The sequence below is a fragment of the Acanthopagrus latus genome, chromosome 23 (genome assembly GCF_904848185.1).
Source record: "Acanthopagrus latus isolate v.2019 chromosome 23, fAcaLat1.1, whole genome shotgun sequence".
Lineage (NCBI taxonomy): Eukaryota > Metazoa > Chordata > Actinopteri > Spariformes > Sparidae > Acanthopagrus > Acanthopagrus latus.
Genome location: NC_051061.1, coordinates 22064059 through 22081100, shown reverse-complemented (window position 1 = coordinate 22081100; position 17042 = coordinate 22064059). Strand labels below are relative to the sequence as shown.

Genomic DNA, 17042 nt, shown 5'->3' with positions numbered 1-17042 from the left:
GACACACACACTAATACACACCCATACAGCAGCTGTCACTAAAGAGACATGGCTGGGCAGCGAGACCTGGTGCATGGAGAAAGCTACCTTTCAGGAGCCAGCCACACTGGGAGAGATGTCGGGCCAAGGCCGCAGGGAGCACCGCCACAGAGACCACCCCAACCCGGACAGACAGGAGGCCCCACACCAAGGTGCAGAGCCCTCTGGTCACCCGGGCCGGAGCCGTCCATGAGACAGCACCACCCGCGGCCAGACCAGAGACCACCCCCAGCCCGGCAGGCCCCCATGAGGAAACACTGGAGATTAAGAACTGACAGACTAAAACAGTAAAATAAAGCAAAAAGCATAGAAGCTGAAAACACGAGGGACTAAAACATAAAAGTATAAAGGCTAAAAGCACAAGGGACTAAAGGGTAAAATATGAGAGATTAAAACAGTAAAAGAAAAAATAAATAAATAGATAAATAAAATCAAATCAAATCAAATAAAAAGGATTTAAATGAATAAATAAATAAAAGAATAAATAAGTAGATAAATAAATAAAAGTGCTCTGATTAGCACGGCATAAAGGAATTAAGAAGAATTTAAATTTCAATTAAAAGCCTGGTTAAAAAGGTGGGTCTTGAGCCTCTTTTTAAAAACCTCTACAGTCTCTGTGACCCTGAGGCTCTCCGGCAGGCTGTTCCACACTCGGGGCCCATAACAACTGAAAGCCGCCTCCCCGTGCTTTTTTGAACTAACCTGTGGTGGTTAAAAGGCCGGTGCCGGAGGACCTCAGGGTCCGCGGGGGCTGACAGACTAAAAGCAGGTCAGATAAATAAGAAGGCCCAAGACCGTTAAGACATTTAAAAACTAGTAAAAGAACCTTAAAATCAATCCTGAAACGCACGGGGAGACACGGCAGGCCCCCAGGAGGAAACATGTCTTCTCTAATAGTGTTCCAGTGCTGCTCTCTAGTGTGCACAGAACAGAATAACAACACACTGCAGTATAACGTGTGTGTTCCCTTCTTTATCGTCATCACATTGTGCTACACAACGTAATAATTGTGTCATCATTAAAAGAAATGCATGCAAATAACATATTACAAGACATATTAAAGGCCACTTTAATTTTTAACGTTAATTTTAGTGCAATTGACTCTTCAGTCATTCACTAAAAATGCAAAATGTATACAATACAACACAAAAATGCGAAAAATTTTACTTTTAACTTGAGATAATATGTTGGTAATTAGTTTCAGTGTGATAAAGTGACCGTCTGCTTTACTGCAGGCGACCAGCAGAGGGCAGATGGCAGCAGACATCAGTGTGTGTGTGTGTGTGTGTGTGTGTGTGTGTGTGTGTGTGTGTGTGTGTGTGTGTGTGTGTGTGCGCGCAGCTGGTGGTGAAACTTGAATATTGTATACTAGCAAAAGTGATTCATGTGTTAAAATCAGCAGTGTCTGAGCTCAAACCTGCCCATTTCGTGTGCACATACGATCAATTTATGGATTTAAATCATCCACACCGACCAATCAGATTCCAGCAGGTGTAGATCTGGCCAATCAGGTTGATACACGTCTCACAGGAACACCAGGCGCTGCATCGTCGGCAGCTGGACTCATTTCAGTTCCTGGAAGATGTTTCACGTCTCATCCAAGAGGCTTCTTCAGTTTCAACTAACTGGAGGGGAGTTTTTTAAATTTCACTCTTACAGAGTGGTTAAGGATGACCCAGCAGGCATCATGTCAATCACAGCCCTGCTGGAAAGATCAGAATAGACCAGCTCCAAAACACAAGCAAGACCATGATGAGCTTCACAACAACAGAAGTATAACCAGGGAGCCCTCACACACTTCAGACCTGCCGTGTGTGTTGATGCTTTAAGCTCAGCAGATACAGTGAAGACGACATTATACGTATTTTCTAGTTCATGTCTCCGTCTTCTTCAGCTGTTCAGGAGGATGCTGCAACACTTCAGTCGACCTTCCATCAGCATGACGGTGCCGACTGGATGTTTTTATTTTTGGGTGTGCTTCTCCTTTAAACTGGGCACTACTGGCACAATCATGGCGTCTATCTATCTTTCTTTCTCACTTTCTTTCATAGTAATGACACACTTCCCATCAGCCCCCTCCTGTCACGGTGCTGGTGCCTGTCATTCCTCACCTGTCCACTAGTCTCCCAGTTGAGTTTTCCCGCGGTTTGCCAGTCACCTGACCAGAACCTCCCTGCACAGACGTCGAGCTGCACGTCTCTCCACAGCACGCAGAAATAATGAATTTCGAAATGAGCTGGTGTGGTGTTGAACAGTGACAGAACAATCTGATCTGATGTCCTCAGCAGCCCAGCACGCTGTTGCCCTGTAGTTCGGCTGTCTTCGGAACCCGGTGGTCCATCTTCGCCCCCAGCCGGACACATCTGATGGGGTGTCAGGACAGAAGGTATGAGCTACACTCATGTGCCCCCAGCTGAGTTGAAGCTGAAGCATATTGAGCATTTCAGTTAAATGTCATCTCTAAAACCTCCCAAACATCACACACACACACACACACACACACACACGCACACACACACACAATTTTTTTGGAGGGGGGTCGTGGGTGCGTAAAGTGCGCCATTGGAAGCCGAAGCGCGCCGCGATGTGCTCTTCAAAGTAAGAGCACACCACGAAATCTGCGGCCACACAAGTTGTATTTTGAAAAGCCGTGACAAGGAAGTGCCTCAATGCTGATCGTGTCCTTGACTCTGGTGCAAGATGTCGCTCATTCTCTCTGTAACGAAGCTGAAACCCAAATGCGCATCGCTGACCGACGCATCTTTCTAAAAAAAAAAAAAAATCAAAGCAAAACAAAAAGCGGACCGGCTCCTCTTCACCTGAACACACGGTGTCACACGGCACAAAGAGCTGCCAGGTGCTTTTATTCTGAAAAAATAGGGGAACACAAATGGGAGCTCATCACATGTTTGGAGCGGTCAAGATTTTTCAGTGTGCAGGTTTGGCGTGAAGAGCAGAGCGACACGGGATTGTTGCTGTCGGACAAACAGATGTGGTGAAATGTCAACATCTGTCTCCGGATCTGCTCGAGCTGAAGGTGGAGCAGGATCTTCGGGAGTCTCTCTCTCTCTGCGAGGTGGAATAAAATGCTGCGCATCTCCGCTCCGGCCGCAGGTTACATGCATGTGAGACGCACCTGAGTCTGGGAATTTTTTTTCTTTTTTCTTTTCTTTTCTTTTTTTAAAAATTCTTGTCCTCCTCGTGTTCGCGGGCTCTTTCCTGTCTTCTCACACCGCAGCGAGGAGGATGCTCTTTGCCCTACATGTGATTGTCATGTCGTCGGCGTTTTTCAATCCCAGCTTTGCCTTCAGCTCCCACTTTGACACAGGTAAGAGCGCGACGCTGCTGCAGACCTGCTGGGATTCTCACGTATCATCGTGGTCAAGCTGCTGTGTGTGTGTGTGTGTGTGTGGGTGTGTGTGTGTGTGTGTGTGATGCAAGAAGGCCGGCATGCTGTGTGTTGGTGCTGTGCATCATTTTGTCTTTGGCACCAGCTGCATCATCATCATCATCATCATCATCATCATCATCCTCACTATTACCACAGTGAGCCTAAACGTCTGAAGATGAACTCATGTGTGAGTTTTTCACATTCAGGCCTCACAGCTCGGTGACAGGAGGGTTAAATGTTCCTCCACAGATTCTGCATAGTCCTGCACATCCATCCCTGCAGCCCAGTGTGTGTGTGTGTGTGTGTGTGTGTGTGTGTGTGTGTGTGTGTGTGTGTGTGTGTGCTGTGATCAGGGTGTGTGTTTACAGAGGTGACCTGCTGCTGACAGACGTGCACGGCTCTTCTGGTTCTTGGTGCCCATTCGAATGCAGTGTTTAATCACCCCCCCCCCCCCTCGGTGTCGGAGGGGGGAGAGAAGGGGAACCCGGGTGCTGCTGCAGTGCTACGGGGACCCCCGAGCAGGAAGTCATGCCCGTCGGCCCCGGCCTGTGTGAAAGGCTCGAATCAGAGCGGAATAAATAACTGTGTTTGCGAGAGTGTAAACAGGAGCGAGAGGGTCCCTGCACCGAGCGCAGTGTGCTGAGCATACAAATGACGACGACCAGCAGCTCTCAAGTTTCAGGCTCCTGTCTGTCCTCCACACTCTGTGAGCTCTCGTCCCTCTCTGTCAGATTATTCTCCACCCTCATCACTTCTTATGCTTTGCTTCTCTAAGAGGAGGGGGGCTCCATTTCAGTCAAGGAGCTTATTTTGGAGGTTTCTGTGCATTTGGGGGAGTTTGGGAGAGAGGAGACAAGGCTCCAGACGAACCTTTTACTTTCTCATCTAAGGTCGACTGATGTGGCTTTTTCAGGGCGATACTGATAGAAATCAAGGGAGACTGAAAACTGATTTGCTGTAAAATTCAAACTCTTTTTCTTGAAACATCCGGAGTGAAATGAAGTACAGTTTACTCAGATACTTCTTAGGGACAATTTTTAACCTACTTTACTTGAGTATTTCCATTTTCTTGCTACTTTATTCCTGCCCTACTGGTTACTTTGCAGATCGAGATTATTCAGTGTTTATCGGTGGTTAATTGTGACGTTGCGGGCAGGACAGTGTGAGAGGATATTACACATTTTACCAATTATCCAAAAATGCTGAATGTCACCCCCCGATCATCGATCTACCCCTGATTTCATAAGATAATTTAAAGAGATGTACATAAAGAGGCAGCAGACAGATTGCACCCTGTGAGACTATCTTCATATCTAGAACCAGATTTCACCATCACATAAAACATTTAGATGAAAAAAAATCTCAAATCCCTGATAATACATTTGATTTCTCCTTAAATGACGCTCGACCTGCTCCAGCTGATATATTCTGTCCTGGTTTATAGTGTTTGTGTGTGGAGGAAGATGACAAAGGCGGTTCTTGGTGTGGAGTGTGTGGTTGGATGCTGAGCTGGCTGTCCCCGGTTCTGTGGGGTGAAATATGATGCAAACCTACCAGAGGAGTGTACTCGTTTAATCTGAAGCCAGACAAATGCTTCCCTGCTGAATTATGGGTAAGAAAAAGCCTGCTAACTGTGGCTCTTCTGGGGAGTCTAATTTAATTTGATCTTTTCTTCACAGCTTTTGAGAAGATTCCCCTCAGGAATGTGCAAAAACATCCATGTTGTCTTTCTCCGAGCCGCACGGCGGCTGGGTGAACAGCCTCGGTGACAGCTCAGGATGTACACCGGGATTGCCTAGCTTCAGATGGAGGGCGGGGCGTGAGTTGGCGTGCACATGTAGCTTGTATGTAGCGAGGCCCGTATCTGGACGCTCACTGTTCTGTCATAATGATCTACATTTTGCATCATAGCAGCAGCTCACCAGCCCGTTTCTATGCCTTCCCGGTAATTGGACTGGGGATCAATGTTGTCTAGGCGATGAGAGGGGGGTGTGTGAGGAGGAACCAATCATTTTCATGGCCAGCGCTAAGGACACAGAGACGCTAGAGTCCCTTAAAGGGGAGGGACACGCTGCGTTCAATCAGCTGTAGTCGCTACTGTCTGCAGGGCTGAGGAGAAGATTAATGAAGCACTCTTACTCTGTGAAAACAGCGTTTGAAAGAGGAAAGACAGGCTGCATTGTCCTGATGAATGTAAAATGTTTAAATGAGTTTTAGGCTGCTGCGGCTGTAAGAAAACCCGAGCAAATGTCACATCAGCGAGACTTTAATAGATTTTATCAGCGAATAAAAAGCTGTGATGCAGAAATGATCATCCGCCGCTAATCGTGAAGCGCAATCTGAATCTGATCTGATCTCTCTGTGACCATGAAGGACTAGTTTGAGGTGCAGCACCCCTCCGTAGCTGCACTTCCTCCCCCCCCGGGGATACGTAGAGTGTGTTCTACCTCTGCACACACAGACAGAGGAAAGCAACGACGGAGCCAGGTCAATCGTCACATTGCATGGCGTTATATAAGACGTCAGCAGTGGGTGGAAGCTCCGGAGCAGGAGTTTTGATCCCCTTCACGTGCCCGGGCCGGGGCTCGGTTTGTGTGCAGCCCCGAGGGGAAGAGGGGGAGCGGCCCAGGATGTGTGGCATCCTGCACCAGCGACAACTGCAGCCTGCACCTGGCTGACTACTGCTTCAGCACCACGGACAGCTCTCCCATCAGGACAGGGAGCAGATGTGTGTGTGTGTGTGTGTGTGTGTGTGTGCAGGGTATCTATTTGCAAACCTGGCTGCGTCCCCACCAGCAGTATTAATATGCATCTCTTTACAGTCCGGGCAAACAGAAGACAGTTTGACCTGATACACCAACAAGCTGACTGCGCAGCACTGTGGGGGGGGACTCGTCTTTCAGCAGTCTCCTCTGAGGCCTGGAGGTGGCAGCAGCAGCTAGTGTGCACGCCACGGACGCTAATCAACACACACGCACACGTTTTCTGTCACTCAGACGCGCTACGGCGTTGTTCATAATGCAGGGAAGCATCCACGTGCCCCTCACACACACATGGACGCACCGCTGCAGGCTAGAACCTCGGTGGCTCCGATACTGGAGAGGGAAGATGTTAAAAATGGTCGTCCTCTGAGCTCCTCCCACTGACTCGGTCAGCGCCAGCCAGCCACGGCTGACTGTTTGATTATTCATCTCTTCATGTGTAACAGCGAGCACTTTAGTTACATAAGACTGCCCCCGGGGGGAACTAGAATAAGAATGAAGTGGATTTGAGCAGTCAAGGGGAACCGTCTACGTCTCCTCTATGTTCTCTCCAAGCGATGATGTGGCCGATGTGGGTTTTCTTGGTGTCACACTCGTCGAAGGACGGTGTATGTGTGTGTACACAATTGCACACTTAATTTTTTAAGGAGGGTCCCATGCAGTATTCATGTCATCGGCGAGGATCATGTCTCCGTGAATTTGAATGTTAAACCACCATGAGAGCCTTTTAGCAACGCGTGGATGTAAGAGGACGTATGCTCGTCAGGGAGCGAGGGTCAGGTGTGGTGGGCTGATTTTAAGGGATGTTTCATGCAGGCCGATGGAGCGCGTCCACGTTCCTCAAAATGGTCCGACAGGAAGCAGACATTTGGGTGGAGGAGTGGGAGTGTGTGTGCTTAGCAGTAGCCACAGGAAAACCCAGAAACATATGGGAGGAATATTAAATGCACGGGAGCCAGCGTAACTCACACTAACTTGTTTAGTTCAGGGATGTTTGTATTCACTTCACTCACACACACACACACACACACACACACACACACACACACACACACACACACACACACACACACACACACACACACACGCTGCCTTTGTCTGCATCATGAGACTCGGCCTGACATTTTGTCTCAACTGCATATTTCTGTGTCTGCATATGGTTTGCACATGCACCTAATTTGTGCTATCAGCCCGAACGCTTAAACTCACGAGGGCCTACACATCCTGGAGTGTGTGTGTGTGTGTGTGTGTGTGTGTGTGTGTGTGTTCAGAGCTGTCTGGTCTGCATGCAAATGCTCCAGTTATGGATGATTAGAGCTGTGAAGATTAGTCGCGAATCGAATAAAAATGAGTCTCCATCTATTTTGAAAATCGCTAAATTGTTTTCTGTTATTTTTTGGACAAACACGTCAAACATTTGTTGTTCCGGCTTCTTAATTGTGAGGATTTGGTGTTTTTCTTCATCACTTATGAAAGGTGATGAAGAGTCTTTGGGTTTTGCACTGTTCGTTCGATAAAAGAAGATATTTTGCAGACTTGCTTTGAGCTCTGGGATATTGTTTGATTCTGTAATTCTGCATTTTGCGCGTCCACATCGATGGGTAGGCTGTACAGATTCTGGGTGACGCTACACGTCCTGTTTATGTATCTGATGGCAGAAGGAAGAAATGAAAAAAAATGAGGGTCTTGAAGGGTTGTCCCACTTCAGGGGGAGATTTCAACCACTACCGCTTTAAACACCATACTGATAGGGATAGGGGGTGAAAGTATGAAATATGAGTGAGCCTTGGTATATAAACTGTGCTGCCTCCTGCTGCAAAACAGATCCTCGAGGCCTCAGTCGAGTTTCCTCCTCTTCTTGACTCGAGAGGATAAACATATTTTCATTCCGTTCATTCATTCCAACTGCATGTTTGCCAGTGTCAGAAACTGTGAACAGCTTTTGTTCCGTTTGTGCAGAAGAGACAGTAGCTCTGATTCTTTTTGTGCTGCATAATAAATCTCCCAATTCAGCAGATTTCCTTCAGAATCTGACCCACACAGCCCACATCGAGTCCAGCACAAGCTGCCCGTCTCCAGTTAATGGAGTTTTGATGTTAAATGCTACATCGAGGACCTTCACAACACATGCAGCGCCCTGCAGATGACGGTAGCCAAATTAGCTTTAAAGACGTCAAAGACAGAGTTGATATTCCGGCTCTTTCTCTCCAGCAGCGTGCCCTTGCCCCCCCTGTCAGGGGACGGACATGACAGGCCTGTAATACTGATCCATGGTGGTCCTCCCGGGCTCTCACTCCGAGTTAATGACAGTTATCATGGCTCTCTGCAGGCGAGCGCACCCCTCTGCCATCTGCAGTCATTCTCAGACAGTGTGACTGGCGAACAGCAAAGAGGATGTAAAACGGTGGTGGATTCTGCGCCCTCCCGTTAATCACGCCTTGCTGTTCTCTCTGCTGTCAAACTGTTCCTGAGATTGACATATCGCGTGTGTTTGCAGAGCGCCTCCTCCTCTGCAGGCCTCGACGTTCAGCCCTCCTTCATCATAGTTTCATGCTCCTGCGCTCGGCACTTCCCTCCTGTCTTTTTCAACTTCAGCTCTCCTTTCCCTCGCTGCAGCCCCGTGGCAGAGGGCTGCTGTTGGCCGTCCTCTCTTGGGAAGCCAGGTGGTGTCAGAGGACGGCTGTGCTGCCCACCGGCTCTCCAAACGAAAAAAGTGGAGGACCACAACTAGCTGCTCTACGTCCCAAGACACCGATACACACATAACAAGTCTTTTAAAAACAGGCGCTCAGATTACATCTCGACACCAAAGATGAGCTAACCACTTGAGCCAGCGATTGATCCTGAACGATCCGCCTCATGCATTTAATTTACACATGCACAAAAGCGTCGGAGAATCAATATTTGTCTTGGCTTATGTACAGGAAGCGAGCTCTCTACTCTAAGTGTTGTTATGATTGTTGTGAGGTTGTAGGCCTCGCCGCTCATCCAGCAACTTCCTGTCAAATATCGATGAAGCTGTGTGTGTGTGATCAGTTACACACCAGGCCGTCGGTCCTCCTGCTCCTCCACTCCTGCCACCCGGCTGACCTGTAAAACAAAACCTTAAGGTCAGACTTCTCTCCTGTATGTCCTCATATCACCATTGCATTGTGTGTGTGTGTGTGTTCATGTGTTTGTGTGTTGTTGCTGGAAGCCTCTCGGTGCAGCCCAGGCGGGGCAGATGGAGGAGCTTGTTTTGCCCCTGCAGCACTGTCCTGAATGTTAACGCATGCTCAGAGAGATTTGGGGCCTCTCTCTGCTCTCCGTCTGTGTTTCTTTCCTCCTCACGTCGACACAAATGTACTTGTTTACCCACTTGGAAGCATTGAGGGGAGTTAAGTTAAGGGAAGGGCACTTAAGCGGCTAAATAATGGCAGCACCAGGTCTCCAGTTGCACACAGAGACTCGCAAAAATAAAACTTTGGAGTCTTGTTGCAGTTTATTCCATGCGGTCTGCTCATTAGTGCCGCCTGGATTTACGCAGCAGCTCATCAGAACCCAGGTTGCCTGTATTGTTCTGTCGTTACAGTGGCTGTAGTAATAACGACGAGAGCAAAGGAGGAAGTCAGTGAAGAGGAGGTTGGGCTGGATGGATGGGTCGAACGCAGGACAAACATTACTGTTGACTTATTTTAACTTGTATAATGTAACTGAAAAGGGTAATAGACCATTTTTCTGACCCCTTTTTTAACATCCTCACAACACAATTGTCTCTCCATACACAAAGACAGCATTAGCAACATGGCTGCTGCAAGAAACTTGGTTCTCGGTACAGTTTGTAACTTATTGATCTTGTAGAAATAATGCACAATGAATCTCAGTTATATCAAGGGGGAACAGACTTTGACGAAACACCAGAGCGCCCTCCATCGAGCGAGCATCCCCCCGTTGACTCTTGTTTTACCTCGGTTTCTGTCACTCTCCCTTTTGACCTTCTTTGCCGTCCTCCTTCCTCCTGAGGGTATCGACCGGGTGTAACAGTGCCTCTTCCTGTTTTGGTTGTACTATGGTAGAAGTGCTTCGTTCGTGCCATAATTGGTCCTTCGTTTGCCCAGTGGCAGACTGAATAGCAAGGGGAAAGTGAGGTTTATGGGGGAGCTATCTGTACATAGATGGTGTCATTTTTCTACAGTATTTACTTCAGAATACTAAGATGATAAGATCAGTTGTCTGTTGCCAGCTTTTTATGCACATAACAAGGATAAATGTACCGCAACCGTCTCACAACATTGACCACACGATGACGGAGGTCCGGTTCACCCGTCTCTGCTACCCTCCAGTCTATTCCTTCATTAACGCATGACGACGTGTTGGTCTGAACTCATTAGTTTTCAAACGTGTTTCTGTGTTTGTACCCAATCTATCGAATACTAATTACAATCGATGCTGTATCTCTTTTCTCCCCCCTCACTCTTTCCTCGAGACCATTTGATTCTAGTGGTGTGTAGTCTGGCAGAGTGCCCGCCCTGCAGCACTGTCATTATGTGGTCTCTTGGTCAAAAACAAGAGGCTGTGTGTGTGTGTGTGTGTGTGTGTGTGTGTGTGTGTGTGTGTGTGTGTGTGTGTGTGTGCATTTGTGCATGCAAAGAAACTGCACCAGCATGAAAAGACTGAAGTGAAAAGGGACAGACCGCGGACGGTATCTCACAGGGACAGAGACGTTCACTTCAGTTTTGTGGGTCTGTATCAAAGCATAGGAAATGTATTTCCGTGGCGCGTTTGGAGCTGCTCCTCGTGGACTATCAGCAGCACAAACAAACACAGCCCACTGCTCTCGGTTGCTACGGAAAATCCAAAGTTATCTTAAGCAGCCCAGTGTGACACCCTTGCCTTGGCTTTCTGTGTGGGTGCGTGTTCAATGCACATGGTTCAGTCCCTGGCCTTGATACGAGTGTAGGAGGCATTGTAATCTGCATCACTCTGCGTGGCATGAAAATGTCTATTTTCCTCTCTAAAGCCTTCCTTGTCCTGTTTGTCCTCTCTCCCTCTCCCACACGTGTCTATTCGGGAACAGATTTGTTGAATGCACGATGAGGTCTGCCGTGTATAGCGGGTGCTTACATGTAGTAAATATCCCAGCAGCTGTAGACCCGGTGTTCAGCCGCTGCAGCTGCCTCACTGCTGCATGCTTTATTTATGATCTACCATGGCTGCTCTTAAAACGTGACATTCTCAACCTCGTACGTACACGCATGCACACAGCATTCCCTCGCTTTCCTGCTCCCTCCTCCGCCCGTCCTCTCCCTACACCGTCTTTATTTCTCTCCAGACCGAAGGAGTTGCAGGTTAGTTGAGGTGGAAACCAAATCCACAGCTGGAGAAGTGAGTCAGGCTTAAATGCACATTATGTGATTTCTGGCACTAGAGGTCTCTTGATCAAAAAAAAGAAAACAGAGGACATGTGCCACTCGGGTGCAGAGCCAGACCTCCAGGAGGAATAAACACCCGGAGTCACGTCAGATTCTGCTCTCAATTACCGACATAAGGAAACCTCAGAAATGACAGTGTAACTCTTGGGATTGAAACGTGGAATCTGTCTTCACTTTATCAACCTGACAGTAGCTGTGATCTGCACTCTCTCAGCACTCACCACTCGGACACACTTGCTGCTGTTGCTCGATCTCTTACGACTTGAGGCGAATAAACACGATTGAATAAACACCTTTGTTGATGAAAATCTATCCGGTGTGATTCAGGCACAAACGTTCAAGGACGAGGCGATAGTTTTCTTTCTTTTCCTCCTTCCTCCCACATTCTACCCTAGAAGTCATGGCAACAGGCGACCAAATGAAATGCACCATTACCTCAGTTTGATTCCTGTGTGTCCTTTTTACCGAGGAAAGGTAAAATTAAATCTTTTTGAATCTTTAAGAAAGACTTTTATTGATAAGTCTCCCTTTCAAGGAAAGACAGATCATGAGCCACCTCATCCATTCTGCCTCCTCACACCGACACATCATCTCCCCCCTCCTTCTCTTCATCCCACCGCGTCCTCCTCATTGTCAGCCTGAATTGTGGAGGTGGCTCGTCGTCTCCATCACTCTCTCTCCTCCCGTCTGTCATGACACCGCTCGTCTCCCTGCTGTCCCAAAGACAGCTTTTTAATAAAGCGGGTATGAGCCCGGCTTTAAGTGCCTTATTTTCATTTCGCCGTGCAGCTGCCGAAGTAATGTGTGTGCTTCTCAAATATTTATGGAGGACCCCGGGTCGCCAGGCTTTCACTGCTCCTGAGAGAGAGAGAAAGAAAGAGAAAGAGAGAGAGACGGATCCTCCAAATGTCATGCTTATGAAAATATTGCCACTGATTCTGTCTCTTCTCCGGGTGAATTTACGAGACTCTGAGGCGTTGGTTGAAGTTTTAATAAAGGTTTATCCAGCTGCTGGAACAAGCCAATTGTATGAGTCAGGCTGCCACAGAACAGGGAAATCATAGGTTAACCAACAATTACACAAGAAACAAGAGAAGTGTGAAGCTAAACGGGGGGCAGGATTACTCATCTCTTTGTCTTTGGTAGAGTTATGTTGGTGAAAGGATGAGCTGAAATTTGACTCTCTAACCTCTGCACTGGTCCTGATAACCCTCAGTTCAAAGTAGCTGTGACTTGAGATTAGTATTAAGAGGAAAACCTGATCTCAACTGTCTTAACTGATAATGACAGCTGCCTGTGTCTTTGGTTGTTGGTGAGGATTAAGAAGAAAGTTGACCAGATGAGTCGAGATGCTGTCCTTTGTCTCTTAGTCAAACTGGGACGGAGGGTCGAGCTTTGAATGTGTGTTAAAATGGTGTTTAAACTTCTGAACTCCTCTTCAGGTAGACGCTCGCTCCTTCTCTGGATTGAGTAATTTTTCCAGAATGACACAACATCATCTGCAAACCTGTTGCGCTCCAGAGCTCAGCTTTACTTTGGATGTCTCATCCGTCAGAGTCAGAAATAGAAGAAGCGTCCCTGTGGATCCCAAACTCAGCTCTCGCTCCAAATGTTAAGGACGATATCCCTCCTTTTACTACTTTACAGGAAACACAGTCATTTGCCAGACATAGAGAACAGACTTAGAATGGATTTCCTTGATTCCTCCGCTCTTCTGTGAAAGTGGTCCACTGCATGCATGTGTTCACCATCTGCTTCATCGGGGCCTGTAGAGGCGAGACGGTTGCCAGTTACATCAGCCTCGGGCGAGAAAACATTTCAAGGCAGGTGGCTTATCGAGATGGATGATGTTTTTTTTTTATTGGCGGGAATGTGACCAAGTCAGGAGGAAGTGGAGGAGAGCGTACGCTTCCTGCTTCGAGGTGAAGAGCTGCGTACTGTTACTTTGAACTTTAAGGAGGTTCTGCACACCGTCGCTCATCTCTGGAGATTTGTTTGAAACTGAGTTTGGGTTGTAGATAAAACAAGACAATTTAGGACGTTCGACGTTTTTCACCATTGTCTGAATCAATCGGCAATGACAATAATGGTTAATTGCAGCCCTACTGTAAACTCAAACATACAACTGTACTCTGATGTTGCTGTATTATTGACATTTCTACCAAATTTGAAAAAGTATGTGTGGGGTAAAAATGGCTCCTTGGGACATCTGTTTAAAAGCATCCTGCAGCCTGCATGTCCGGCTGTTGTAGACTTCTGCATATCATGAAATCCATATAAACAAACAGCAGTTGGTGCCCTGTAATCAGAGCGGGACAGCCCGTTAACCTGAAGAGACGACTGTCATTTTAAAGGGGACGCTCGCGGCTAAAACCTGGAGGGCGATGTGTAACAGCGGCAAAAAGAAACAGACACCAGAGCAGCTGAGGAGCCCCGGGGATCGTCACATCACCGCAGTGGACTTAATAGTCTCCTCCAGAAATGACAACATGTGTGTGTGGTGTGAGTCACCGTGCCCTCTGATTCAGCATGTGTCATCGCTGTTTTCTGGCACCATCTGCACAATGTGCTCCATCCTCCCGCCTCACATCCGTGTGGCCTGTGATGTGCAGTATACCAGACCAGGATACCAAAGACTCTGTGGATATTCACATTTTAAAGAAAGCATCATCAGCCTCGACACAATGTGTCCCATCACCGCCCACTCAGGCTGCGTGTTGTGGTATGTTGGTGGATCCAGAAAAGGGCACGGCTTGGTTTAGCTTTGTAATCTCCTTGTTTTCCACTTCACACACACACACACACACACGCACGCACACACACACACACACACACACACACACACACGAGCACACACATGGTCACAAAAGTGTCTTTCTTCCAAAAGTAGACGGTTTACTGCACCGTAAATGCCAATCAATTAATATGTCTTGGCCGGCAAGGTTGTTGCCATGGTGATGTGTTGGCAGGTCAGTGCCCACACACACACACACACACACACACACACTTCAAGTAGGAACCCCGGATGCATTCTCCCCCGTCTGTATTCATTGTGTGCGCCTGAGTGTGAGTGTCGGCTTCGTGGTCGTGACTTCAGGGTCGAGCTCCGGTTGCAGCGTCCCTGCCGGGTCTGCAGGAGCTGTCGGGTCTGCAACAGCGCGTTCCCCACAGCCAAATGGGTCAGGACCGCTGCGTCTCGGCCCAGTCAGTGAGCTGGAAGAGTACTCAAACACACACAAGTGTCACACAAGACCACGAGTCCTGATGGACCCGACCGGAGCGCCTGTGCAAATAATGTTGTTTCCTCTCGTCTTCATTCGACTGTAATCAATAGAATCACAGCTCATATAATCAGGGAGCACTCAGGCCATCCACAGGGTCACTGCAGGACCGGGACATTTCAGACACGTTGGTATATAACGAGATGTGTTGACAGATGGGGGAGTTCTGCCAGATTGCTGTGGTTGGCCAGTTAAGTTTAGCTGCAGACTTTAGTGGGTTTTTCTCTGAGGGAGGGTTCGATTTCTACAAGAATACACGTTGTGAGAAAAGCTGTCTGCTTGAATAAGTTCCCTTTTAAACGACATGAGAAAATGAAAAAATAATGGACGTGCTGTCCATAAAAAGGGAAAAGCTTCTAGCCAGGATTATTTCCAACCACCAAAACATTGACTCATTTTTTTAGGAACAAACCACAAAGTATGCAAATGTGACATTTTGAAAAAATTAATTGTGGTGCAACGATTCAGAAACCTGCGTAGAAAACCCAGATTCCCCCTCAAACCGAACTTCCTTCTTGTCTGTTGGACTGTTCCCTCAGTCTAGGTGAAATGGGTTTTTATTATTATACTTTTTCAACATTTAATGAGTCTTTATAAATTAATACTTTTGATTTTAGTTCATTTTGTCATCGCTGATCTCTAAATTCTGCCACAACAAACAGAAAAGAAAAACAAAAATAACTTTAATGACTGTGCACTTTGTTTTGGAAAACAAGTTCAGTTTATATTTACGATTTTAATAAGATGAAAATACAAACACAAAGTTATTTATTTGATATATATCCAGTGTTTTCCTTCGCTTCACGTACTGCACCTTTAATAACGACACAATCGATGTAGTAAATGAAGAGCAGTTTACTCTTCTTCCTCTGTGGCTCGTGAGGAAGAAGTTTTAGACATATATTCGATAAAGCCTGCGTCTCAAACTGGTTTTGTTGAGCCACAGGAGAATCTCATGAAAGATGTGTTTGAGGTGCATCATGGGAATTGAAGGACATAGTAGTTTTTTGCCGCTCGCAGCCCCTCGTTCTGGAATCCCCCTTGAAATGTAAATATCTGTAACGATGGGCGATCCCTGCTGCTTAATGAACACAACCGTCGTGTGCTCGTTAAAGAAGAATTTACTGAGTAATAAAGAAAAGTGCGAGGGGACGATTAGTAAACAGAATGTGACCCAAAATAAAACACACTGGCAAAATGAGAAAATCAATTCTCCATTATCTCACTTAAAAGCATTAAATATGACTGAGAGTCGGATACGTCCTCGACAGTAGAGATCTCATCATCGCTCCCAGCAGACGGCAGTTAATACTCAAATATCCAAAGTACTTTCCTGGCAGTAAACGTACTTAAAGTACAGGTAAGTTAAACAGTGCATCCAGTATTTTTACATTCCTTCACTGGTATCTCTTCAGTCTCTTCCTCGCTCCTCTTTCATCTGGTTTTAAGATAATATGGAGGTGACACCCGGCTCTCCGGTCCGTCCCGCAGACACAAAGACTAACCGACACGTGTGCTGCATGAAGATGACGAGAGGTCGCGGGAAAAGCAGAAATAATCACAAAAGATCGCCATTAAGCATGTGCGTGCTGTCTGTTTATTGGTCACAGACCCACTCCAAACTTTAATACGCAGCCTTTTTTTAAAAAAACTACACTCTTTGTGTGCGAGGCTTTAATTGCCTGGCGTTCATTGTTCCAGGAAGCAGTTTAATCTTTAATGAAATACATTTGTTGTTGTTGTTGTTGTTGTTGTTGTTGTTGTTGTTGTTGTTGTGTGTTGAATGGCTGTGAGGGCAGGTGAGCAGGGCGGAGGACTACACCTCTTCTACGTTCGGTTACTACTGAGCGCCAGTTACTGTGTTCACGGGTGGTACAGAACTTTTAACCCCCGTAGCTGCAGCACCACTGTGATTAAGCAAACAGAGGCCTGTTTCCCATTCAGACTCACAGATTGAAGCGATGAAGAGAAGCAATAGGAGAATGATAATGAGTCACGTTTCTCTCATGCAGCTGCCAATAAAGCTCTCACACATCATCTGTGTGTGTGTGTGTGTGTGTGTACAAATCACTTTTATCTCTATTTTGTCTTTAATTTCCTGTATGACCCGGCAGTTTGCCCACTGATCTCCGTTCAGTCCCCGCCCCTCTTAACACGA

General features: G+C 47.0%; 1 protein-coding gene across 2 annotated transcripts in view; it reads left to right on the top strand.

The window, feature by feature from the left end:
• The first annotated feature begins 2075 nt into the window (after positions 1–2075).
• aatka (apoptosis-associated tyrosine kinase a) overlaps positions 2076–17042 on the top strand; it is a 37886-nt gene continuing 22919 nt past the window's right edge. Inside the window, exons 1-2 of one of the 2 annotated variants that reach the window (XM_037088959.1) lie at positions 3127–3164; positions 3278–3367. In XM_037088959.1, coding sequence (XP_036944854.1) covers positions 3286–3367 — 82 coding nt within the window. In that variant the 5' untranslated portion in view covers positions 3127–3164; positions 3278–3285. Of the gene's footprint in view, positions 2426–3126; positions 3165–3277; positions 3368–17042 lie in introns of those variants that run through there. The other variant, XM_037088960.1, reaches the window with a different exon arrangement.